Source organism: Papilio machaon, chromosome 7 (assembly GCF_912999745.1).
Source record: "Papilio machaon chromosome 7, ilPapMach1.1, whole genome shotgun sequence".
In the NCBI taxonomy this organism is placed as follows: Eukaryota; Metazoa; Arthropoda; class Insecta; order Lepidoptera; family Papilionidae; genus Papilio; species Papilio machaon.
Window position 1 is genome coordinate 7,935,361 of NC_059992.1, and position 19,622 is coordinate 7,954,982.

General features: G+C 34.1%; 2 protein-coding genes across 2 annotated transcripts; one reads left to right on the forward strand and one right to left on the reverse strand.

Moving 5' to 3' along the window:
* The first annotated feature begins 2,618 nt into the window (after positions 1 to 2,618).
* LOC106719540 (glucose 1,6-bisphosphate synthase) lies at positions 2,619 to 12,748 on the forward strand. The gene is made up of 12 exons (XM_045678547.1): positions 2,619 to 2,750; positions 4,931 to 5,098; positions 5,527 to 5,618; positions 6,472 to 6,717; positions 7,048 to 7,270; positions 7,760 to 7,944; positions 8,548 to 8,744; positions 9,259 to 9,380; positions 9,993 to 10,169; positions 10,650 to 10,746; positions 11,068 to 11,221; positions 12,258 to 12,748. The coding sequence occupies exons 1-12, from the start codon at positions 2,682 to 2,684 to the stop codon at positions 12,349 to 12,351; spliced, it is 1,824 nt and encodes a 607-aa protein (XP_045534503.1). The 5' UTR covers positions 2,619 to 2,681; the 3' UTR covers positions 12,352 to 12,748.
* Positions 12,749 to 13,325: 577 nt separating this feature from the next.
* LOC106719389 (cGMP-dependent 3',5'-cyclic phosphodiesterase) lies at positions 13,326 to 19,445 on the reverse strand. Its single transcript, XM_045678622.1, has 16 exons — positions 19,286 to 19,445; positions 18,653 to 18,769; positions 18,471 to 18,566; positions 18,073 to 18,209; positions 17,671 to 17,776; positions 17,445 to 17,585; positions 17,066 to 17,217; positions 16,673 to 16,898; positions 16,205 to 16,359; positions 15,789 to 15,947; positions 15,590 to 15,678; positions 15,051 to 15,240; positions 14,660 to 14,801; positions 14,325 to 14,470; positions 14,135 to 14,231; positions 13,326 to 13,604 (listed from the first exon to the last, which is right to left on the reverse strand). The coding sequence occupies exons 1-16, from the start codon at positions 19,406 to 19,408 to the stop codon at positions 13,473 to 13,475; spliced, it is 2,208 nt and encodes a 735-aa protein (XP_045534578.1). The 5' UTR covers positions 19,409 to 19,445; the 3' UTR covers positions 13,326 to 13,472.
* Positions 19,446 to 19,622: the final 177 nt, after the last annotated feature.

Consider the following 19,622-nt stretch of genomic DNA (forward strand, 5'->3'; position numbering starts at 1 on the left):
TTTCCCGATATTTTTTCCCGCGTACTGCTTCAACAAAGCGCGGCATCTCTTCAGTCTTAGGTCCATTAGACGAGCATTCAAACGATGTCCTATTTTTCTTCGATATGCACGAAGCCCTAAGTCTTCATAAAAAGCTACAAAAAACATACCAATATTATAGTCATATAATTTTAAATTACTCTGTATATCATTACAGTGAACACTACATGTAAAACTACTTAATATTAAACTATTTTGATTGTAATTTCTAAGAAACAAAATTTACATGGGACAAATTAAAAAGCATACTCTTTAAAATCAACGGGATAAGAAAGTATCAAATATTTAAAAACACAGCATATACCAGAATTAAAAACTCCTTTTGAAATCTGTTGAAAATAGTATAAAAAATGTGAATTGTTTCATTTATATACATTACAAATACTATACTTTATTTCCCCTAAATTCAGGGTAATTTTTACAACAAGATGGTGGTATTATTTTTACGGGTAATAACCAACCAATTTGAAAAGAAGTTTAATATGGCCGCTTGTTTCCCAGATCAACAGTATATTATTTGACACAAATGACATCTGCGTTTGGGCGCATAATGTTCGAAAAATACTATTTTATTTTAGCTGATTTTACCCGTATTTTAACATATTAGTTATTACAAAGACTGTAAAGAACAACTAGTTTGTATTTTCTTCCTTATTTTGTATGAATACATGTGAATAAGTGCGTAGTTTCAGTACTTACGAGTGAAAGGTTATGTTTTTCTCTTTTCGCTCACTACGGCTTTTACAACCGACGATACAGCAGTATACCATGTTTTATAAACTTTACCTTACTAAAACTGTAATATCAAAATATTTTTGCACAATTACAGCCACTAAGTACTCACAATTTTCGAAAAATAGCACGAATGTCAAACTTTGTCAGGGACAACCTAGGTTGTTTGTAGGGGACAACCTTTGTTCCAAACAAAGCCCAAACCCTGGTACGCAGAAAGGGACGGAAGATAGTTATCCCTGTCTTTGTCACGTCACAGGAATTGTGTATAACTGTATCTCTCTCACTCACGGTATTATTATTACCGTGTCATAGACTTGATATTGACGGTTGCAATTTATCTCATCTTATCCCTAAAAAATTCTGGTTTGTGGAACAATTTTAGAACAAATAAAGCATAAGATGACCATATGATAATCCATACCTCATAAAGTATTAGAACCTTACCGTAATTTACCTGCACTCAAAACACAGGTCCAAAACACCAAATTATTGTGTTTTTTTTAAGAAATATACAAATTAAGTAAAATACCAAAAGCCCTACCAAATATTTCGGCGTGAAAACTGAATTTACCCGAGAAATGTGAAACCACGAATAACAGGATCCACGGTTAGCTCTTGGTTAACGACGACAGACCTTAGTTAATAACGCTGGCTCAATGCAAACTTTTTGACTTCATTGATCTTTAAATTTCGTCACCGATTTATTTGTAAGATGCTTCAAGATGTTTCCCTTCACCGTAAGAACGTCAGTAAATATGAATTTAGAAAATCAGAAATACACATTAGCACATTTCGGAGATCAATTCTGGATTACAAGTCTGTACTATTCTGTAGTATATAATTGATTATAAAAAAATAAGTCAAATCATAAAATTAATTGTACACATAAAAAGATAATTGACTCCATACCAAGTTTTCTCTAGTGTAATTTGCCATAAAAAAAGATTAGGCGCTTTAAAAAATCATAATGTTCTCCTTGGAGCTCTTTTACCGTACAAAGTATTTTTTTAGCTTATAACAATGTATTTTTAGCCTGACCAACAAAATAAAAATAAATCCTGTAATTAATGTTAAATATCCCTGTCATGAGAGCGCCACAATCTCTTTTGATATTGCAACACTTCACAACCACGTCAATACATCAAATAAACGAACTAATGTCATTTAAAAATGAAATTAGGATTTAGGAATATATTTTACGCAATATGGCAAGAAATTGTATTTTTCTGAGCAGCCTATAAATAATTAAATAGAGTCTTAAATATTTTGCCTTTGTGTTTTAGAAATAAATAAATAGAATCACAAATAACATAGCTTACATAGAAACGCTTGTGTCAACTAGGATGTCAATTGTAAATTTTGTATTGCATTTTTTATAACACTGTTGCAACATCTACAACATCTACGAATGAAAATAAGCAGGGTCGAACTCAATCCATTCTTGCCGACTAATTGAAAGATTTAAAGAGACGATGCATTTAGAAAATTAGTTACCGCAAAAACGACTAAACTGAGCAACACTAATCAATTTTAAGCATAAAAACATCTTTAATTCCATAAAAAAGAATCAAACATTTTTGTTTGTTTTATATTTTCTTTATAAGCAAAGAATTTAAAATTACGAATTCATCCCTGTGTTATCCACTGTGTTTAGGTTAGCTGTCAACACAAGACATAAATATAAGTGACACTGACAAATTCTAACAATTTTCTCGAGATCGTGTTCAATATTCTTTTAGCATTTTGCCGAATTGATCTACTATAAGTTAAAACATTCTGTGTAGAATTTTTATTGTGTAAAAGTTTGAATCTTTAAAAAGTTTGACTTGACATAACACGTAAATTAATATTTAATTTCGGCTTTTTAAGTCAAGGATTACAAAAAATATTTACCGGAATTATTCAAAATGACTAAATGTAACAGTGGAAACGCAAAATTGGATGCTGCAGTGGAGAGTTGGTTAAAACATGATAAGGTCTGTAATGTTTCCTTATAAGTTTTGTAGTTTTAATTAGCTATCAATTTAGTGCTCAATAGAATGATGGAGTGTTCCAGAGTCATCCGACGTAAACCAGTTTTTCAATACCGTCCGTTTAAAATTTACTTTAAATTTAAATTAAATTGGTGAAATAATTTAAATGTGAACATTGCTATTACTTTATCACTTCATGCATCTCTTAAATTATTCTTCTGTCTGTACTTTTAAAATTATATAGTAAATTGGGCATTTTATCATATACCTATAGACACCTAATGGAAGCGAGAAAAAAGTCATCCGGAGTTCTTTTTACAGTAATTTCTCCCAGTGTTGTCATTTATATTACAAAATTTACCTTTAAGCAAAATTTTGTACCAACTTTTTTTTTATCTCTTAAATTCTTTTCTCTCAAATATTTATTTAGTATAGTTAATAACATTTTTAGTATAAAGTTACAGTGTTCCAAATTATAACTTTTTACCACAAAATAAAACACAATATTGTGTTGTTGAAAATGTAATTGGTTCTAATTTGTTTTTGAAAATAAAGAAATTAAAATAATCAACATCTTAAGAAATGCTTCATTTAATTTTTAAATACACAGCATTTTCCCAAATTTGGTAAAATTTCATTACACTGGTATACATTGTGATCATGCACACTAATGACATTTCCAAAATGGTCATGAGACTAGACAACATACATGTATGGAACTATACATCTATGCAGTCATATCAAAGATACGGCCCGCAATCGCGATGTTTCATAGAAAAAAAAAACATGTTTTTTAAACTTCATTCGATTCTAATTTAATATATAAATTGTTATAATAATTCAGTTCCTTTTTTTTTTCAATCTGGCCCAACTACGAATTCAAAATTTAATATATGGTCCTCTGCTAAATTGAGTTTGACACCTCTGTCTAGAGGTACATATCTATGTGTTACACTTGATTTAATAAGATTCAATAAACTATCAAGGACAATTTTTTGTCTGTGTTTCTATATTTCAAAATTTTTCCGTGTTTGTGTTCATTTTTGATTTTGTATATAAATCCTTTTAATGAAACAATTAAAGTAAGATTTTTTTAACTAGAAATAGATTATTTATTGTTGTTTATTAGGTTAAAAAAATATACAAATGTACACTTTATGTAAATCAAATCTAAATTCAATGTAAAATATTCTCGGTTGTGTTTTTTATTTAACCTGTTTTTTTGTTGTTTGTAGTTTCTAGAGATTTTTATTTTAAATCTAATAATTTATTAAATAATTATAATAAAAAAAAATTCTCAATTTCATTAAAAATTTTACCGAATCTTGTTTTGTCCAAATCTATCATTGTCAATGTGTGTCACCGAATGACCTTATCTGTTATGATGAAAATTATGTAAATAATTGCATAATCTGTGGAACATATGTGAATATATCACAAGGTCAAGATACTATCAAGAGTAGAATGAAAAATACATTTAATTACAATACTAGCTGTCGCCCGTGACTCCTTCCGCGCGGTATTAAAAAAATATTAGTAGTCTAAGTATTCTACCAGAGTATGTTCTACATCTATGCCAAATTTCATCCAGATCCGTTGAGCCATTTTAGATATACCTTCAAATGAACATCCATCCATCCATCTAAACATTCGCATTTATAATATGAGTAAGATTTGTAAGATTGTCAATTGCTGTTATATATCCTTGTTAATGATTATTCTGAGTCAATGTACATAGCTATAGTATGTTAATACAGTCGAACCTAGGTAAGTGAGAACCGTTAGCTGCTTCTAATGGATGACCTCTATAAGTGAGAGACTTGAGTTAGAGGGAACCTCTCTAAGTGAGAAAAATATTGCTGTTCCTTGTACTGTACTGTAAATCAATTTAAAGGAAAGATTTTTACTGAGACATAGGTTTATTTTGCTATATTATAAATTAAATTGTCACATTTACATACAATTAGCATGTCTTACAGTCCTTATGTAATAAATGGTTACATAAATATTTTATGTCAAGAAATTTCCTTTAATATTATGTCTTAGACCCTATTACCACTTAGCAACAAGACAATTTTAGGAGTGATCTATGTTTCAGTGGAAAACGGCTCTAACAAAATCTGAAGTAAAATTAGTTTTTCCCAAACTACAGTTATTTAGATCTTGTTTATAAAATTGTACAGAATCCTACAACACGTCAAGAGGTGCTTGATGATATAGCCAATGCTCGATGGGAGAAGCTGGAAGGATGCATGCTGCAGCGATTGAAGTTTGGCACTGCTGGTCTCCGCGGGCGCATGGCCGCAGGGTACAAGTGTATGAATGATGTTGTTGTTTTACAAACAGCTCAGGTGAGCTATCCTTAAATATTTTAGTAATGGTAAGAATGCTAAGCTCATACAATATATTCCATAATAATGTGAGATCCAATAAACGTCAAAACCTAAATGCATTGAAGGAACAAGCGATAAAGTTGTAAAAACTGATATTTGTAAGGTGCAATTACAGAGTTTAGCTTGGATCAAGGGCCGTTTTAGCAACCTTTTTATTGATATGTTATTTTTGAGCCGATGGCAAAGACAATTTCTAGTGTATTTACTCTATTGGTAACTGAAAAATAACTACAGTGATTTCCGTGAAGAATGGAACAATGATCAATTCATGTCTAACACATGTACCCATAAATAATGCCTTTGTTTCCTTATGTTTTGTTGATAGTTTGTCAGTCAGGCAAATATACATAAGAGTATGTAAAATCATGCAATTGTATTATTTCCAGGGTCTCCTATCGTACTTGAAGAAAGTTTGCCATCAAAGTCAACTTCGGAATGGCATAGTTGTTGGTTATGATGGACGACATAACAGTAAGAGGTATTAAATCTATATATATAAAAGAAAGTCGCGTTAGTTACACTATTTTTAACTCAACATCGGTCGAACTGATTTAGCTGAAAATTGATGGTAGCTTAGAACTAGGAGACGGACTTAGGAACTTTTTTTTATCTTGTGCGCATTTTTTTATTCCGCGCGGACGGAGTCGCGGGTAAACGCTAGTTTCATATAAAAAAATGGTGAAACTCCTTATCAAACTGTATGTTCTTTGATTCTATATTAATTTTATTTCTCAATCTATCCAACTTGTTATAAAACTTATATGTTTTCTCATTCTATTGTATTGTGATAAATAACAATGAATGTCTATTTGTCGTGGTCAATGTTATCAGAATTATAAACATAGCTTGATATTGTAATTCTTACCATAGAGATCTTATGCAATAACTAGATAATATTCTGACCGATAACGTATTCTCAGTGTATAGATTGTTTTATCTTTACCAAAAAGTTTATAATTAAAATATCTTTATGACAGCCTAGCTTCTGCCCACGACATCGTTCTCGCTGAATTAAAAAAATATCTTGCTAGTAGTCTATGTTCTTTCTATTTAGCTGTTCTGGAGATACCTTGTGACAAACATTCATCCATCCATTTTAATATTCGCATTTATAATTAGTAAGATATCAAATAAATAGAATGTAGGTGTACAATACTTTTGGATATTGCGTAAAATTACTTCAAGTTCAAACAAATGTGACAATTAAATATGACCACCAAACATCTTGTAAAATAAATTCATTTACACCAACCCCTATAATTAATTTAATAATAAAATTATACTATTCGTTTGTATTTATTAAAATAAAATCTCTATTTTGGTTTATTCAGATTTGCAGAATTAACAGCAAAAGTTTTTATATCAGCGTCAATACCAGTCCACTTATTCTCAAAGGTGTGCCCCACTCCTTTTGTATCATTTGCCACCATAATGTATGGAGCCGGTGCGGGTGTCATGGTTACCGCCTCACACAACCCAAGAGAAGACAATGGGTATAAGGTGTACTGGGGAAATGGATCTCAAGTCATCGGACCTCATGATGATAATATATTGGACGAGATTTGGCAGTGTTTGGAGTAAGTAGTAAAAACTTAACTAGTAGACTCTGTTCTTTCAGTCTATGTTCTACATCTATTCTAAATTTCAGCGAGATCTGTTTAGCGGTTCTGGCGATACCTTCTAATAAACATCCATACATCTATAATATTAGTAAATAGTAAAAAAAAGTGAATCAAAAGATTTTTTAACAAAATCGTTTCGCTTTTTGGTCTGTTTCTACACTGCTTGAAAACATCCCTTTTTTGTAAAAAAAAAAAAAACCATGCTCGAAGGACCAAATTTAATTACACAATTAACTACAATTCATTCCAAAATTATATTATTTTGAATTAAAATTTACTTTACAGCATTCCAGATGATCATTGGAACATAGATGAGATCAGAAATCATGAGTTAGTCAAAGATTGTACAGTAGAAGTATGTAACAAGTACAATGAATACATCCGAGACAGTTTGCATGATGACGTGAGAGAAGTGAACAAAAAGACATGCGTACGTACTGTATATAGTGCGATGCATGGAGTTGGTTATGAATATGTGATAAAGGCTTTTGAGGCGGCGGAATTGAAAGTAAGTACTTTGTTTTTTTTTTTTATTTTATTACATGACAGATTGTATAATTTTTCTTTCTTCTATTTGATTTTTTTTTAACTTATTTCTCCACAGGTTTATATGTGTATTTAATTTTATGAGTTATTAAACTTAAAAGTAAAAAAAACAAGTTTTTTCTTTATTGTACATTTGTAGTATATATATATGTATATATATATATATATATATATATATATATATATATATATATATATATATATATATATATTACACAAATTTACGCAGATTTTAAAAAAAGCTCAATAAGTAGCCTATGTGTTCTACATCTGTGCCAAATTTCATTAAGATCCGTTGAGCCGTTCTGGAGATACCTTCAAACTTCCATCCATTCATCCATCTAAATATTCGCATTTATAATATTAGTAAGATTACTATTGTTACAGCCGTTAAATTAATGAGACTTCTTGTTTTTTTTTTAATTACACACTATTGTTTACCACAATTTAGGAACCACTAAGTGTGCGGGAACAGCAAGATCCGAACCCAGATTTTCCTACAGTGATATTTCCTAATCCAGAAGAGAAGGAGTGTCTAGAACTCAGCAAGAAGTTGGCAGAAGATAACGGTATCAAGTTGGTACTAGTCAATGATCCAGATGCTGACAGATTGGCTGTCGCTGAATATGATGAAAGGTATGTTAAAAATAAAGAAAAGCAATGCAATGAGAACCGCTTAATGCGACATCGGTTATAACGACATTCATTAATTCACTAGGGTTTTTTTCACTAGACATTCGGAATTGCAGATGTGTTGCTTACCTTTAAACAACAGAGGAGGGAACGCACAGAAAAAGAGTATTTCCCCTTCATATGGTTCACTCTTTGGTCATAGCTACTTCCCCTACCCATCCTTTCTGTATAATTAAAGGATGGGAAGGGAAAGAAGACTAAAATTAGGCCTCCGGCACATATATCCATCGAACGTAACGAGGAATTACTTCCACTTCATTCATATGTACAAAAATATCATAGTAACAAACATAAATGCTATTTTAAATGTATGAACAACTAGCTGTCGCCCGCGATTCCGTACGCGCGGAATTAGAAAAAGACTTAATAAGTAGCCTATATGTTCTTCCAGACTATATTCTACATCTGTACCAAATTTCATTAAGATCCGTCGTTTCGTTCCGAAGATACCTTCAAACAAACATCCATCCATCTAAACATTCGCATTTATTATATTAGTGATTTTTTTAAGTGGGAAGGGAATATAATTCCTTGACTATATTTTAGTAAGAAGTCATGGAAGGTATTCACTGGTAACGAGATGGGTTCACTGCTGGGCTGGTGGATGCTGGAGCAGCACAGCAAGATCAGTGATGACTCTGACGTCTACTTGCTGGCCAGCTTCGTCAGCTCCAAGATGCTGAAGGCTATAGTTAAAGGCAGGGGATACTTCGTGGAAACACTCACTGGATTCAAGTGGATGGGTATGTATGATTTGTTGAAGATTTCAACGACAATTCAATGGGTAGAAAAACTGAAAGGTTAAAGTAGGTGGCGCTAGTGTCAAAAGTGGGCTGTCATCTGTCAAATTTTTTATGTCTTCTTCTTCTTTTTATTTTTGGCTTTGGCACGATTTGTGCATTAGCCAACGTCAGGTAGAATGATTTTTTTAATTTGCCATTTTTTTATGTCATTCTAGAGATTAAAAAATTTATTCCTTTTTTTTCGTTTTTGTTGTAAATCATTTATTAACTACATTAAAAAAAAAATTTTTCCAGTGAAATTAAACTAAAGTCCTTGCTATAAATATAGTTGCTATAAGTACTTTGTACGTTGCATATAAAAAAGTATTTTTTATGTTATCTTTGGGTATATTTAGTGCTACTTTTATATTCAATAAATGGCTATGTTGCTATCTATATCTGAAAAGATAGATAGATATATAGCTATATGTTGCTAGATTAATACAGAAATAGTTAATATAATTGTTGTGGACAGGCAACACAACACTGGTGTTGTCGCAGCAGGACAAGAAGACGCTGTTCGCTTTTGAAGAGGCCATTGGCTACATGTGTGGCTCACAAGTACCTGACAAAGATGGTGTCTCTGCTACTGTACAGGTCTGTTATACACTTACACAAACTGATGTTCGCCCATTGGTCAAAATACGACATTCGCACATTGCTCGAAATTATACATTCGCCCATTGGTCGAAATTAGACATTCGCCCATTGGTCGAAATTAGACATTCGCCCATTGGTCGAAATTAGACATTCGCCCATTGGTCGAAATTAGACATTCGCCCATTGGTCGAAATTAGACATTCGCCCATTGGTCGAAATTAGACAAACGCCCATTGGTCGAAATTAGACAAACGGGCGAATTACGTCATGCTATTTTTTTTTTTAATTAAAATAACTTTACTTACTTCTTTTCTATATTAACTTCAACTGTGACAGACATATCTTCAGAGGATCTAGCACGAAAATTTGCGAAATTCTTAACGTTTTTTGACAAAATTTGTCGTTATACTTTATACCCGGTGTACAAATCTAATACAAATTACCTCGATTACGTTACGAAAATACTTTATCGAAAATTTTCATGCTAGACCCTTTGATAATATAAGTTTTTACACAGTTTACAATGAAATATGATCATATAGACCTCAAGTTCGCGGGATTTCCTTAAAAAGTAGTAACAAATCTTGACCTTGAACCTTCTCCCACCAGGTGGCATCATTAGCCTCTCATCTGTACTCCAGTGGTACATCTCTGAGTGAGCAGCTGCAAGTTCTGTACTCACAGTTTGGATATCACGTGTCTCACAATGGCTATTACATCTGTCACGACCCCGCCATTATTCAGAAGATATTTAGACGTATCAGGAATTACCATGGATCAGGTGTTGTTAGTATTTTTCCTTTAATTATGTCTTTTATGACTTAATTTTTCCTAAATCTAGGGAATTTGACACTTATTTAAGAAGTTTTTTGTTGTAAATGGACTTTAAAATAATAAAGCCATTGGTTCTAGTTTGAACTTTGAATTCAAAATAGTCTAAATTGATGATAAAGTTTAGACAGTTAACTCTAGACTGGAAGGATGCTTTTAATCTAAAATGTCAAAAGTGATTCTTATTGTCTTGTACAGATGTTTATTTAATGCATTTGGAACATTTTTAGTTTACATTTTAAATCTATAGTTTGAAAAGTTAGTCTGAAAGTCAGTTAGTTACAACTAGCGTTCAAAAGTTTTCCTGTACGTCATATAAAACTTAATTTCAATATATTTGAGGTAAAAGTTGTTTATGGATTAATGTATTTTTGTCTATGTCACAAAAATATAAACTTTTTAGTGTGTATTACTAATTATTGTGTAAATTTCTAGTATCCGAAGAAAGTGGGTTCATGTGAAATAGTTCACATAAACGATTTCACTCAGGGTGTGAAAATACCAGAAAAGGCAACTGGAGAAGCACATTTAAGTAAGTATATTTTGTTTTTAGGACCGCTTAAGATTTTTTGTTATTTTAATTTAATGAAATAAGCAAAGAAGTTAAACTGTTTGTCTGTTTGTTTGTTTATATGTTCCAAATCCTACTATTAATGTACACTCCATTTTTTTTTTGTTTTATTCCAATGTTATTAATATTATATAGTGAATGTATGGATGGATGTTTTAAGGTAACTCCATAACGGCTCCATTTTGACACTACATAGGCTACTAATTAAGTTTTTTTTTTTTAATTCCGCGCAATCAGAGTCGCGGGCGATAGCTAGTATTTAATAAATATATAAATTGACAGAGGTGATAGGCACCGGGTTGGATCAGGAGTACAAGAATGGTGAGATGATAACATTCCGCTGCGACAACGGTCTGAGTGTTACAGTACGCACCAGCGGTACTGAACCCAAGCTTAAATACTACACAGAGCTCGTCTGTACAGCATCCACACAACGGTGAGTTTTTTTTTATATTACAAGGTAGCAAACGAGCAAGCTGCCACATGAATTCGCCGAAATGGCGAAGCGACCACATGAATTTGCCGAAATGGCGAAGCGACCACATGAATTCGCCGAAATGGCGAAGCGAATATTTAACCTTCCTATACATCTCCTCCATCAAATCCACCTCCCCTTCCTCTTCCTTATAAGAAAAGGGTGCGAAGGGAAAGAGAACTAAAATTAGTCCTCCGGTACCACAGTCATCAGACTGTACTTGGAATTACTTCCACTTGACGTCTGTCTTCTGTGTGGTCGTGGTATTTCACTGAGCGAGCTGTCATGTCATTTTTTATCTGATAAAGTGACCACAGAGAACCTACCGCTGTCCATAGACATTATTTGACATAGATATTGTTACAGTGACCTAGTGTAGGCTTCTGATACTAACTCAATATAAATAGATATTGTCAAGCGATACAGTATTTTGACATTTCACTAATCATTAAATTCATTATACATTACAAAAAAAAGTATGAATTACGTTTTATATGTGTGGTGAAAACGAAGTGACAATTATTTGATGGCACATTTATGATCTGGTTAATCCTTACAGGACTATAACATTTCCAAGACAACACAATATTTTGGCTATAATCGCTTAGCACAGTTCTTTTTTTTTAATCGTTCAGAAACACATTTACTGCTTTGGACATACGTTTTATTTTGATATTCAGTAAAAAAAAATATCGATTAAATAATAATTGAACGATCGATAACGATTGTTGTAGAAGGGAAATATATTTCCCTTGAGCGTGAAAGGGTTAAACTTTCTAAACTAGAAATTTTTCAGGTTAATTTATAGAGGTTTGTCATCCCTTAACTACACGAGAAATACCACTTGATGATTCTGAATGGAACTAGCAAACATAAGTCGTTCTCTTTTTCTCACATCTTATAAATTATCTTTTTTCTCCCTCGTGTAACAAAAAGTGACGTGACCTTGAAGTTTTGTCCGAATGTCGGTTTAGAGAAATAATATTTTATTTTCCAGGGAACAAGAAGAAATGAGACGGAAACTTGAAATAATGGTAAAAGAGTTTATTGAAGAACTTATACAACCTAAAGAAAATGGTCTAATTGAATGAATATACTCATTTATACGCTAATTTTGACTTTGCAGTGTCAATATATAGACACTGTCATATCATTAAAAAAAAAACTTTCTTGATTTTATTCTAGAAAATAATTTATTCCTACGCACAATTATTTTGTTACAATTAGCACAAATATAATTTTACTAAGAACAATTTAGTTAATCTGTTTCATGTTTTATAATTTTTTTAATTTAATATGAAAAATCGTAATAAGTTTTTGAGGAAATTATAACAGACCAAATATAGACAAAATATTACAATGAACTTATATCATTTTAATTTTTAACAAAGCCAAAGCATTTGAAATTATTTTACATGGCTATAATTTTATTAATATCCAGCTCGAAGGACCGATTAGGTCTGACAAAAAAGCCTGTTTCCAGAATACTTAATAATTAGGATTTTTTACCATCTTTCGAATTACTTTCGAATTACTTGACAGCATTTTTTTTAAAGAAATAAAGTTGAACTAAAAATTATCTGAACATTTCGATCTCTATTCGGTTAAATTAACCCATACTATGGTTAAAAACTAGTTGAAAGTTGATGATTAGTGATTTTTTTTCGTATGTATTTTTTTTGATTAGTCCTTGTAAATGTCTATTAAATATAACTTCTATAGTAAAACTATTTTCCTATAAAAATATGAGTCTCTAAGGTACATTAAATTCCAATTATCTGCATTTATTAATTAAAACGTAACTTTATCAAATTAAAAACATGTGATTTAATTCCTATTTTCTGTTTTTTTTTTTATATTTTTTAAATATAGTGGTCATGGACCTAAATAATATTGTGATACTCTACATATATATCTATTTGTGATTATTTTAATCCTAATTTTCTCAGATTTTGTTACCAATAAAATAATAATAAATAAAAATTGTGTTTTTTTTACCTGATAAATTAATTCTGTCGCCTTCAATAAATATTAGCTATAATTAAAAGAAATTTGCCAACCCTTAGATAATGTAAGTAGGTTAAAGAAAATCAGATCAAAATATGCAAAATTTAATAAATCTAAATGAATCAACACATTCAATGCTACAATTTTCATGTACTAAACTATACGCAACCTTAGCAGTCAATGTGTTGTGTATATAGAAAATCTTCTAGTCATCGTCAGTAGCTTCCGCCTTCTTGGCACCCTCCATCAATTCTTCTTCCCTCTCCTTAATGCTCTGTTCTATCAGATTGTCGAGCTCCGGACTGAGAAGTACTGACAGACCGGCAGATATGGGCACCTATTGAAATGTTTACAGCGAAATACTTGATTATCTCCTAATAAAACAATATTTTTTTTCTTTCGGAACAAAGATTTAGAGTAAAAGAAATACTAAGTTTTTTTAAATATATTATAAGGTGGCAAACGGCCACCTGGATTCGCCGCAATAGCGAGGCGACCGTTGCCCATAGACATCCGCAAATGCAGATGCGTTGCCTACCTTTAATCAACGGAGAAGGGGACGCACAGAAAGAGGATATTTCTCCTTCCTATGCGTCCCCTCTTCCGCCGAATCCACTTCCTCTTACCATCCTTTACTATGAAGAAAAGGATGGAAGGGAAAGAGGACAAAAATTAGGCCTCCGGAACCACACTCATCAGACGAAACGCAGAATTGCTTCCACTTCACACCTATCTTCTGTGTGGTCGTGGTATTGCACCGGTCGACCCGGCCAATTCATGCACCCAACAAATATTGTTGTAGCGGGATCTACCACTGTTAACCTTGTTGTTAAGTTGATAAAAAAATGGATCATAGGAAATTATTACCTCAGAAAATACGTATGACGCGGCCTCCCATTGTTTAAGATGTCCTTCTAATACTTTAGTGCAAGCTTCAGCTTTCGGTATGATTTTTGCAAGAAGACTGGAAATATTAATATAACGCTGTATTTCTGACTTTCTAAACTAGCAATTCTTTTGACCTTCGTAAACTCGTCAAAAATATAAAGCAAAGAACCTATAAAGCGGCATACAAGTTGTAGTGAGAAATTCTTGTTCGAGCGCGGGTATGAAACACTTGTCGCGGTCCATAAAAGCCAGCGCCGGTTCGCCGCGGCTCTTCTCTAACTCTCCTTGCTTGAAGAACTCCGTGAGGACTGCTGCCTGAAAAACACATATGGGTAAAGAACAAATCTACACGAAGAATTTAATCATTTTTGTTCGAGTGTACTTACACTGTGATAAGGTACCACAGCATAAGCGAGAATGCTTATGCTTACTTAGCTTAGCTCACTTAGTCGTGAGAATTCAACACTAATTGTACCTTGTCTTGGACTATTTTGGTGTACTCACAGCTGTCTTCTTAATAACCGACCAGTCTTTGAGCTGGTCGCTCAGGTCCGCGGAGTTCATGAGCAAAGCCTGCAGCGCCGCGCAGTGCAGCCTGTTACCCTTCTGGTAGTCCATTGCTATCATTTCGTACTCGGGAAGATTCCTATATGGTCATATTAAATACAGAAATCCAACCAAATGGACTGACTAAAATCCTTTGAAACTCTGAGGAACAATACAAATCAAATGACATTTCATAACATTTTTATATAAGTGAATAGTAAAGAATATATAGCTTTGGTAATGTCAATTGCTTTCAATTTTGACCACTGAATTCTTATGGCTTTTAAGAGTTAGTAGCAATACAAATTCCGTTAAGTACTAAGACATTATTCTCCTACTAGTTACTAACTTGAAGAAGTTAGCCAAGTCTGTAGCCAGAACGTAATCTTTGAGCATTATAATGGCACGGTCGTAGTCAGCGCGGGGCAGCGCAGCGAGCACGTCGCAGCCCTCAGTATTCAGCACGCACACCGCCTGCGCCAAGTGGTGACGCTCCATCACGCTACCCTCGCTGGAGTACAGCGCCGCCAGGCTCGTTTCTATGGCAGTATCAGCAAGGTCTACTGTACGATCTACTAACGTTGTCACGGGAACAGGTACGTCTCTACAACAATCCCAGCAAGTTCTACTGAACGTTACTAGTTCACTAACGTTGTGACCCGATAAGGTTACCTCTGCGACAATCACGGCAAGGTCTACTATCGAATCTATCAGCCGCTAAAAATATTTAACCGCGTTTTAAATCTTTTTCAAATTAAAATAATGTGATACCTGCAACTGAGTTCGCTGACACGAGTTTTTGGACAATATTCGCACCTATTCTTTATCGTTAAATTATGATCAGTTTTTGCGATGTCAGTGCTACGACTAGTACTTTGGTCTACTTACGGCCCATTATTTGGAACCTGTTGGTAGTCCCGCGATGATCAAGATCGTGCACCAGGCAGGCTATCAAATACATGAGTGCTTGCAAATCACTGCAATAAATAAGAAAGAACATTGGAGAACGTCGTTTAATTGTAGCTATTGGAGACCTATCATCAAAATTAAACAACTAAGTGTGCCAGTTCCTCAGTGCTGTACGTACGTGAGGTAGCCTGAGGAGACAAGCTTATAGTTGATGAGGGCGGCGTAGGCCCACTGCGCAACGTTGAAAGCGTGCATCCAGTTGTGGTAGGGCACATCGCGATAGCCCTTCTTCACGTGCAGCACGAACCTCGCCAGCTTCGTCGCGTGTAAATTGAACCTGCATGGTGTTAGGAGAAGTGATGTCCTTTCGTGCATCCTGGTATTTTATGCTAATGTGACTTGTCACTTATGCTAAAATACCGGATGTAAAGTGTAGAAAATAGTGAGATTAGTAGCCGAAATGCTAACATGCCCGTTAGGAATAGCACCAAGATCTTGCAACAGTAGAGGTATTATTTTTTCGCGTTTTGTTTGATAAAGTGTGTAGTGATTATTATTTTTATTCGTTTTTGTAGGTATGAGATGGATTCTAACTTCTTTTGTAGTCCGAGATCTGAGAACATTTTGAGTACGTAGCAAGGCAGCTCGCGCGGTGGCAGCGCACGCACGTTGAAGCTGAGGCTGGCGATGTGCGGGTGTTTGTGGAAGCCCGTGCACTCTAACAGACGACTCACCTCCGCGTCCCCCACCTAAGATGCCACTCTTGTAACCAATTAACAATAAGATTAATACTACTGAGACGACGATCAATTGAAAGACAAGGCATTAGTTGAAGTGAGTACAACAGTGTTAGAAGAACATTGTAAAAGTACGCCATTTGTAACTAAAAATGCGGTGAGTAGCAAGTTGTTCATAGATTAAAAAAATAGTAACATACAATTACTTGGCTGTTGGATATAAGAAGATAAATACTAAATGGAAACCGTGCACATTAAAAAGTTATGTATAAGTCGCCACTTAACGAAGAAATTTCTAAAAGAAAACCATCGACAAGTAAGCGACCTTCATATGATACATGACGAGTTCGTTGGCGAGTGCGTTCCGAATGTGCGCCTCCTGCATCTTTTGGTAGACCATGGAGTGAACGATGCACACGCCGCAGTACACGCTGAATGCCAGAGCCATCTCCTCGTCCATCGCGTCAAAGTATGGATCGCCCAGCTTGTTGTACAGGCTGCCCACACCGATTATACCCGACTGATCACGGATAGGGAAACATAGGAGGGACCTACAGTAATAAAAAGAGAGTAATAATAAAAGGATTGTTTAGTAGTTGACATGTTTAGTAGTTTGACAGGCAATGTAACAGAAAAAGTTTAAGGCTAAGCTACCTAAGCATTCATCTTTACGCTACGACATTTTGGATGAAGTTCTTGGACACAGCTACATACTTACCTACAAGTGATTCCAGGATAAGAATCGATTTCCGGATTAAATTTGGGATGTTTCTCTGGATTCTTAACATTGACGAGGTTGCCCGTGTTGACGACAATACCCGCGATACCGACGTCCATTTTGAAACGTCTTTTCACCGTCTCTGTGTTAGTCTTTGAAATAAAGAATTCATAAACTATTGTTAACTCCTTTCACATTTAAGACATAATAAATCATTTCCTTCTGTGAATGAGTCTGGTGCTCCTCATGGGCAAGTAGAGTGCAGGAAGCACAAGTATTCCACTAACCCGTATTGACCTACCTGGCACCCATCAAACGTATGTATTTGAATGTATCACTGAGGCGCCACAAAGTTTGAATCTTATAATAACACTGGTACCATATGCAGCTCCATGGGGTCGTATATCTCAACGAGGTCCATCTGGTCTACGTCTATGAGCATGACGGAACAGTACTCGGCACTCATCAGCATCTTGGCCTGCTCCATGGCCATGTGCAATAGCGTCTGCAGCTTCTCCACCTGACAAATGACATATACACAGAAATAGAAGAATCCGAAAGGATTTTATGCAGACAGTGGTGCCTTCTATAAACATTGATTTCACCTGAGTGAAGAGTTTCCTGGCCACGCGCAGCAATTGCTGGCATTTGTACTTCACCGTGCGCTCGTATTCCAGCATTATTGACTTCTTCAACACCGGCCAGAAAAATCTTTACGAAATAAAATTAAATTTTTCGCCTGACTCTCAAGAGGGTCGGGACGTGTAACTTGCCTTACTAATCTTGTAGAGTAAGGTGTCATTCGTTTTTTTTTTCAATGATGTAAAAACACAACAGTCGGCTTATTGTTTATGTTTTTAAATATTAAATCTGTTTAAAAAGTATCTTAACTATAACAATCTAATTTACAGAATATAAATAGACAATTACATGCTGGTTATAACGATATAATATGCAAATGTTATGACTGTTCCATGTATTGAACTCAATGCATAAAAGTAACTAACAAGAAGGCTTCGTAAATAATAAGACCGACGCGATCCTCCTGCACGGTAGGGGACACGATGCACACGATCAGGGAGAACGGGTCGTCAGGGATTGGGAACATCACCACACGCTTCTTAGCGTTCTCCGATTCCAAAGTCTGAAGTTTAAAAGGGTACTTCGTCAACGACTACATCGGCACGTAAAACACCTGTCATCACGTGACTCAGAATTAATAAACTTAAACACGCTACAGACTACAGTTAAATCTGTCAAATCAGCTCACTTACAACAATTTTTAGATTCATCTAAGACAATATTAACTTATTTTTTACTGATATTCTCTTACCATAAAGTTAGTTTTAATGTTGATTTAAGATAGATACGAAGAAAGTTGTTCTTAGTCATTTCAAACACTTACAGGTTCAACAAAACTCCTAAAATCCTCTTCCATATTACTTAAGTATTCTGTCTGCTCACCGACAGACTCAAGAACAAGTTTAAATTTTTCAGTCAGCTAAAATTAACATAAAAAATTCATTAAATCGCATGTTAAAAGTCCTACATTCATGAATCTCAAAGGCCAAGGATCGTAGTACTGACGCATATCTTACGCTTGCGTAACAACATCGAGGACCCGACAGCTTCTATAAAGGCATCGGAGTGTTCCCTGCTCACTGCTACAAGCAATGCCTGCTCTGCCTCACATTCTTGGACGAGCTATAAACATACAGTCTTTTATCTCAAGTATCACAGAGCTTAATTATAAGCCTCTGAACAATCAATAATTTGGTCCAACTTCATTCAAGATCTAAACTTTGTATATAAATGAAGTTCTTATCTTGGAACTGAATGCTGTGATATGATGTAAAGTACCTACCCCACTAGACTCAGTTCAATCTTACTTATCAATACTTTTGGTAATAAAGAACTAGCAACACTTTTTCTTACAAGATGGCAGGTATTTCCCCTTTGTGAAGGTCGAATTAACAATTTCTTTATAGAAGTGAAACGCAGAGTTGTCATTCAATTGTTTCAGGATCAAAATGTTTTTTGTGGATAATTGTTTCATATCATGCAAATACCTATTTAGGTAAAAGCAACCAATGAAGGGAATCATTATAAAAATGGATGCAACAAAGATTTCGGACCAAATACATATTTACCTAATTTACACATGTGATACATACGCACATATCATTTAAAACGTTAATCAAATAAATAAAAAGAAGTTACATATGTATTTATTTTAGTTTGTAGTTGCGCACTCTTATCGTCGGTTAAGCTCATAACCAGGTCCAAGATTTTCCCGGGATCGCTATTTTGCACACTCTTCCGTCGTTGTCGTCTTGCAATCATAATTTCCCAATTAATTACTTTATGTGAACTGCTTTAATCAGCTAAAAATGTTGCAAAATGACAATTAACGTTGACATCATTCGTAATTTTTAAGATACGTTTATTTCACAGATGAACAATAATTATTACATTTATTTGCCAAAAAGGTCTTAGAAAATTAGATAAAACGTTAGTTGAAATACAATAACCCCAAACTAATCATTAATTCTATGTA